Genomic DNA, 7,938 nt, shown 5'->3' on the forward strand with positions numbered 1-7,938 from the left:
TAAGGCAGGCAGCCCCCCCCCCCCCCCCCACCTCTCTGATTCAGAGGGTTGTGGGTTAAATGCGGAAGACACATTTCAGTTAAAGGCATTCAGTTGTACAATTGACTAGATATCCCCCTTTCCCTTTCCCAATGGTAGCCAAAATAATGGCCTGCCCAGAATTTTTTTATGACCCTAAGGCCGGATGTTTATTACACGACGTTCAAAATCCTAACTGGTTCTGCTGAGCCTCTCACATTAAACGACCGTCTTTCCAGTAGTTTTTGTTTGTCTTGCAGGTGTAGTGGTGCGCACACTAATAAAGCCGAATGAGTGTACACTACATGATTTTGGCCACGATTTAGCTGTCCCAGGCATGTTTTTGAGATCGGAGACAAAATCCCGATCCCATTGCCGACTCTGGGCGCACCGCAGTCACCGACGCTCGTTTAATGTGAGCGGATCAAAAGACGCAATCTGAAGCCTACCGATCTCTTCTTTGAGCAGTCACAGATGTCCCGATATTTTCTCAGCACAAAATCTGCAACGCTCTTGTTGTGTGAGACGCGCAACGACACGTTTTGAGAACGGTGATCAGCAATAGCCAAGGAGAGCTCCCCAGAGAAGAAACCAGCGAGATGATGCAGTTGTTTCACATCACCCAGAATGTGTTGACTCCAGCAGGAGGGTTGACCACTATTACTGTAGTATGAGTTTGTATTTACCTTTAACCAAAGCCAAAGTGTCAAGTAGTTACAGCTCTGAAGGTCACAAGCAATGTTTTTCCATTCAAAATGTTGGCTAGATACTTCATCTCTGTATGGCAAGCGTGGATGTCTGACTTAACGTTCATGAGTCTTCTTTGAGTCACAGCTCGTAGCTACGTTAAATATAATCACGTTGAAGAATCTTGTAGTGTCCCTTACAAAAAAAGACTGATGTTTTGAAACTGCAGTAAAAGTGCAGTAACTGCAGTCGACTGTGTTATTTTGGACGCAGATATTGCAGAATAGCGGCACTGTAACTGCAGAACCACTGCAGAATTACTTCAGTAATAAAAAATTTAAAAAAATGTTATTTTGGACGCAGTGTTTACATCATACTGCAGATATACTGCACTTTAACTGCAATATTGTTTCGTACGGGTTGTGACCACCATCTGTGCCACATCGTCTGCTGTGCGCACCACTACGCTGGGAACACGGAGAAGAAAAACTACTGGAAAGAAAGACGGTCGTTTAATGTGAGAGGCTCGGCGATGTTAGGATTTTGAAAGTCGTGATGTCCCCCCCCCCCCCCCCCCCCCACCTTAAACGATGTCGCACAGACAGGGGTCACACATTACAAGATTCTTCACTTGGTCGATACAACGTTGTCTAACGAAAACAATCATGTGATTAGATGTAACGTCGCTATACAAGGCAGCTGGCCTAAAGCAGCCTCATAAACCTTTTCCGTCAGCCGTTCACACTTCCCATACAGAGATAAAATATCTAGCCAACATTTTGAATGGAAAAACATTGCTTATGAACTACAGAGCTGTAACTACTTGACACTTTGGCTTCAAATAAATGTTTTGAAGATATCGGGACGTCTAGGACTGCTCAAAAGACGAGATCGGTAGTCCTCTGATTGCGTCTCTGTGAACCGCTCACATTGAAACGAGCGTCGGTGACGGTCGCGCATAGAGATTTAGTTTCCGATCTCAAAAACGTGTCTGGGAGAGCTAAATCGGGGCCAAAATCGTGTAGTGTACACCCGGCTTAAGCATGATGGGATGTTAATTGCTTAATTAACTCAGGAACAACACCTGTGTGGAAGCACCTGCCTTTAATATACTTTGTATTCCTCATTTACTCACGTGTTTCCATTATTTTGGCAGTTACACTTCTATTCCAACGAGCATTGTGAAGGTGTTCTGGCTCCTGATGGCCCAACACCACATTAACACACGTTTCCTTTATTATGACACCTACCTGTATATTATAACAATAAAGGTCCTGCTCTAAATTCAGGATTTCTCAGTAAATAAATAAAACCTTTATCATTGGGTAACATAAGGTGAAACACATATTTGGTATGACTGTGAAATGTAATATTTTAGAAGGTCAGACATGCAATAGGATGTTTCTTCTCGTGAGTATGCTATAGCAGGCAGATCCTGCACGCATCTCTCCATCCCGTATGTACGCAGTTACCACAACAGTATCCTAGGACTACGGTAGTGAATGATGATGATGATGCTGATGATGGTGATGATGACTGTGATTTGCTTCTTACCTTCTTGATGGGTTTGAGAGTTGGCACGGCAGTAAATGCTGCGGATTGCAATTCACCCACGTTCATGTTCATGTCGCTGTTCTTGCTAACGGTCATCGCAGAATATTTTTCCGCAACGTTCTCGGTCTCTTTGACATATTTAGTAGCCTGTTTCACCGCCTCCAATTTGCCGTCCACGACCGCGTCGGTCATCTTCGCATTCAAGTGATTCCGACCTCTTGGGATATAATTGTGATGATGTCAGATTTAGTAGCAACTGTGTAGGGTAGTCTCTTTCTCTCTCTCTCTCTCTCTCTGTCTCTCTCTCTCTCTCTGTCTCTCTCTCTCTCTGCTCTCTCTCTCTCTTTCTCTCTGTCTCTCTCTGTCTCTCTCTCTCTCTCTCTCTTTCTCTCTCTCTCTCTCTCTCTTTCTCTCTCTCTCTCTCTCTCTCTCTGTCTGTCTCTCTCTCTCTCTCTCTCTCTCTGTCTCTCTCTCTCTCTGTCTCTCTCTCTCTCTCTCTCTCTCTCTCTCTCTCTGTCTCTCTCTCTCTCTGCTGTCACGCACCTCTCTGGTCTCCTTGTCCTGTGAGCTTTTCTGTTTCGTGTTTGCAATTTCCGAACCGAAACGCCCTGCTGTCAACCGCAAAATGTAAAGACGGACCTTGTAGCACTAGCCTGACTATTATAGAGAGACTGTGGGCAGTGTTGAATGAGAACTCTATTTCATTGGCGTCGTGACTTCGGTCTTCGGCCGGTTATTAACCAGTCGGTTGCCAGTCACAAGCTCAGCATCCGAAGTGGGCGGTTTGTTGGATAAGTCACCTGAACGAGGGACCGGGGTGTGGGAGTCTTTCATCCAATGGCCAGCCGAGAAGGTGACAAAGGACTGCTTCTGTGGCCAATGAGAACTGGATTTGACCCATCTCACTTCTGGTACAGTTTGATAGCGTCATGACCACTGCGAGCCCACCGTAGGCAATTTTGTTCAAATTTGGATTACTGTCATTAAACTGTATTGATGGTCAAAATCAAGAGCTGCACCATATGACTACAATTGAATTTGTAAAAAAAAAAAAAAAAGAGTTCACTGTCAAATAATTTGTTAAACACAAAGAAATGACTATCATCCCTGAAAGACTATACCAGAAGAAATGAACACAGTCATTGATTGAGGAGATTAATAGCAGGGATTTTCTTGATGGAGAAATCATACACTGAAGGTCATGAAATCAGAGGGTGTTATCATTGACCTATATTTAAGAACTAATTATGAGCTAACTACTTATGAACAACTTATATTCTTAGAACAATTTATAAGGACTTAAGAATCAAGAGTTTTACGGACCCATTTACAGCATGATACAATCCCTGATTGAGACAGACGCAGAAACCACTGTTACAGATACGTTCACAGGTAAAATCTTCAGAGGATGACCTTCACAATAATGTGTATATATGTGTGGAAAGTGTCTCTCGGTGAATGTGTGTGTCGTTGTGTGTTTGTCCAGCTGCACTCTCTGGTCCTCTGGGGTTTCTGTCTCACTGTGAATATAATGAGAGAACCTGGGGGTTTCTGTCTCACTGTGAAAGTAATGAGAGCAACTGGGGGGTTTCTGTCTCACTGTGAAGGTAATACGACCCTGTGTTTTTTTTTTGTCTCACTGTGAAGGTGATGAGAGACCCTGAGGGTTTCTGTCTCACTGTGAAGGTAATGAGAGACACTGGTGGTTTCTATCTCACTGTGAAGGTAATGGGAGACCCTGGGGGTTTCTGTCTCACTGTGAAGGTAATGAGAGACACTGGTGGTTTCTATCTCGCTGTGAAAGTAATGAGAGACCCTGGTGGTTTCTGTCTCACTGTGAAGGATATGTGAGACCCTGGTGGTTTTTGTCTCACCCCCCAGGGTCTCTCATAACCTTCACAGTGAGACAAAACCCCCCCAGGGTCTTATTACCTTTACAGTGAGACAGAAACCCCCAGGGTCTCTCATTACTTTCACAGTGAGACAGAAACCCCAGTGTCTCTCATTACCTTCACAGTGAGACAGAAACCCCCAGGGTCTCCCATTTCCTTCACAGTGAGGCAGAAACCCCCAGTGGCTCTCATTACCTTCACAGCGAGACAGAAACACCAGAAGTAGAGAGTGCAGCTGGACAAACAGACAACTACACACACATTCACCGAGAGACACTTTCCATACACTTCCTTTTAGCGTTGATCCAGGATGTGGTCACAGAGTCTGTCCAGAGGAAGAAAACACTTCCTTTTAGCGTTGATCCAGGATGTGGTCACAGAGTCTGTCCAGAGGAAGAAAAGCACGTCCTTTTAGCGTTGATCCAGGATGTGGTCACAGAGTCTGTCCAGAGGAAGAAAAGCACGTCCTTTTAGCGTTGATCCAGGATGTGGTCACAGAGTCTGTCCAGAGGGAAAAAAACACTTCCTTTTAGCGTTGATCCAGGATGTGGTCACAGAGTCTGTCCAGAGGAAGAAAACACTTCCTTTTAGCGTTGATCCAGGATGTGGTCACAGAGTCTGTCCAGAGGAAGAAAACACTTCCTTTTAGCGTTGATCCAGGATGTGGTCACAGAGTCTGTCCAGAGGAAGAAAAGCACGTCCTTTTAGCGTTGATCCAGGATGTGGTCACAGAGTCTGTCCAGAGGAAGAAAACACTTCCTTTTAGCGTTGATCCAGGATGTGGTCACAGAGTCTGTCCAGAGGAAGAAAACACTTCCTTTTAGCGTTGATCCAGGATGTGGTCACAGAGTCTGTCCAGAGGGAAAAAAACACTTCCTTTTAGCGTTGATCCAGGATGTGGTCACAGAGTCTGTCCAGAGGAAGAAAACACTTCCTTTTAGCGTTGATCCAGGATGTGGTCACAGAGTCTGTCCAGAGGGAAAAAAACACTTCCTTTTAGCGTTGATCCAGGATGTGGTCACAGAGTCTGTCCAGAGGAAGAAAAACACACCCTTTTGGTGTGGATCCTGGGGTATTTATTTGAATGATAGTGGTGGTACTGCATACTACACACATTCACCACCAGGCTCTCTCATTACCTTCACAGTGAGACAGAAACCACCAGGGTCTCTAATTACTTTCACAGTGAGACAGAAACCACCAGGGTCGCTTATTACCTTCACAGTGAGACAGAAACCCACAGAATCTAGAACCTGAACTCACTTTAAAAACCTGTTGAATGCAGAATGAGGGAGAGCTCAGTTTGTTGTTTTGGAAAGTTTGTTATTTTGGGAAATTTTGAAAGTCTATTGAACAAGTTTGGTTACTAGCTAGCTACCTACCTTTTGAGTTTGGATCCAGCGACGCGGTTGGCATCAGTTGCTGGGACCGCTACTCTCTGTCCAGGGATCCTGCTCAACAAGGCCGGGTTTGAGGAGCTGTTTGGAGAAGCAGCTAGACTAGCTGCTAGCTAGCTGCCTATCAAGATAGCAGGGTTTTCTTGAGGTCTTGAAAGTGTGAGGTTAGCCATTATGGCTGGGACCTCGGATTATCTGGGGCTTGTGGCTGTCTAGACCCCTGCTGTTTGTTGTTGTTTTTAATCTTCCCTGTGACCTGCCCTGCCTGGAACCGCAAGGAGTAACAGCGTAACCTACGTTGTTGGGATTACAAAGACCAAAGCCAGTGGGAGTACCGTTGAGGACAGTGATGTCTCTCTATCACATGTGAAGGATATTTTAAACTAACAAAAAGAGTTCTACAAGCAGTTGTTACAACAAGAAAATAACTTTAACTGTTTTATCCAAACGCTGGTGGAGTCAACTAATAAAAGAATGGACGACCTGACCAGAGAGGTCCAGGACCTGAAGAACAGCTTTCAGTTCTCCCAGGGTCAGCTCGATGAGTTTAAACAGGAGAACGGCAAGATGACAGACATTTGTAAGTCATTGAGAGAGGACATCAGTTCTGTATGTGAATCCGTGATAACAATGAATTAGAAATCTGATTATCTCGAGGGAGAATCTAAGTGGAATAACATGGTTGTGGACGGAATTGCAGAATATCCCCATGAGACTGAGGACAAAGTGAGGGAAATGATCTCGGAGAAACTGAAGATGGACCACAGGAAGATTGAGGTGGAGCGCGCCCCAGCCATAAAAGCTGCCAGAGGCGCGTGGGGACCATTGCTTACATCCACTATGCAAGGCTCATTGTCCACCTTCCCTCCCAAAAGCCTGGAAGGGATGAGAGAACCAAGCCTATGGGTTCGTAGCTTCAACCCCGCAGTACGTACACACACACACACACACACACACACACACACACACACACACACACACACACACACACACACACACACACACACACACACACACACACACACACACACAACCCCCCAACTGATTAATTTACTTCTGAATGTATATATTTTTTCTCTTTCTTTGTCTGCTCTTTTCCATATTATGTCTATCTCTAATAAGCTACCTAGGAAAGGGCTGAAAATAGCCCATATTAATATATGTAGCCTTAGAAATAAGGTTCATGAAATCAATAACATGCTAACATCAGATAACATTCATATATTAGCCATTTCTGAGACACTTAATTAATTTGATGATACAGCAGTAGCAATATAATGACAAAGCATCTATAGAAGAGACAGGGATGCTTATGGGGGAGGTGTTGCTGTATATATTCAGAGCCATATCCCTGTAATGCTCAGAGAAGATCTTATGTCAAGTGTTATTGAAGTGTTGTGGTTGCAGGTTCACTTGGCATATCTAAAGCTTTTTTATTTTGGGGTTGTTGCTATAGGCAACCAAGTGCTAAAAGTCAGTATCTAAATAATGTGTGAAATGCTTGATAGTGTATGTGATGTAAACAGAGAGATCTACTTTCTTGGTGACCTGAATATTGACTGGTTTTCATCAAGCTGTCCTCTCAAGCGGAAGCTTCTTACTGTAACCAGTGTCTGTAATCTGGTTCAGGTTATTCATCAACCTACCAAGGTGTTTACAAACACTACAGGATCAAGATCATCCACATGTATCGATCACATTTTTACTAATACTGTAGTACTAATACTGTAGAACTTTGTTCTAAATCTGTATCCGTACCCATTGGATGCAGTGATCACAATATAGTGGCTACATCCAGGAAAGCCAAAGTTCCAAAAGCTGGGCCTAAAATAGTATGGAAGAAATCACACAAAAGATTTTGCTGTGACTCTTATGTGGATGATGTAAAACATATTTGTTGTTCTGATGTGATTAATAAGGAGCATCCAGACTCTACACTTGATGAATTTATGAAATTGCTTCTTCCAATTATTGATAAACATGCACCTGTTAAGAAACTGACTGTTAGAACTGTTAAGGCTCCATGGATTGATGAGGAATTGGAAAAATTGTATGGTTGAAAGAGATGGGGCAAAAGGAGTGGCTAATAAGTCGGGCTGCACATGTGACTGGCTAACTTACTGCAAATTGAGAAAAAATATTATTGATCAATAATGACAACCACCTGGCATTGACAACTTAGATGGAAAGCTTCTGAGGATGGTAGCTGACTCTATAGCCACTCCTATCTTTAATCTGAGCCTAGACAAAAGTCTTTGTCCTCAGGCCTGGAGGGAAGCCAAAGTCATTCCACTACCCAAGAGTGATAAAGCAGCCTTTACTGGTTCTAACAACACAAATGAATAATGCTTGTTTGAAAGAAGTTAATAATAATAAGATTGTGGGAGCTG

At 43.7% G+C, this 7,938-nt stretch overlaps 1 protein-coding gene across 3 annotated transcripts in view; it reads right to left on the minus strand.

Annotated features, from left to right (window-relative positions):
- LOC115168684 (S-adenosylhomocysteine hydrolase-like protein 1) overlaps nucleotides 1-2,598 on the minus strand; it is a 52,733-nt gene extending 50,135 nt beyond the window's left edge. For all 3 annotated transcript variants that reach the window (XM_029724168.1, XM_029724166.1, XM_029724167.1), the window contains exon 1: nucleotides 2,260-2,598. In XM_029724168.1, the coding sequence (XP_029580028.1) occupies nucleotides 2,260-2,451 (192 nt within the window). In that variant the 5' untranslated portion in view covers nucleotides 2,452-2,598. The remainder of the gene's footprint in view (nucleotides 1-2,259) is intronic.
- Between the last annotated feature and the right edge of the window lie 5,340 nt (nucleotides 2,599-7,938).

This window comes from Salmo trutta, chromosome 30, assembly GCF_901001165.1.
Source record: "Salmo trutta chromosome 30, fSalTru1.1, whole genome shotgun sequence".
Taxonomy (NCBI): domain Eukaryota; kingdom Metazoa; phylum Chordata; class Actinopteri; order Salmoniformes; family Salmonidae; genus Salmo; species Salmo trutta.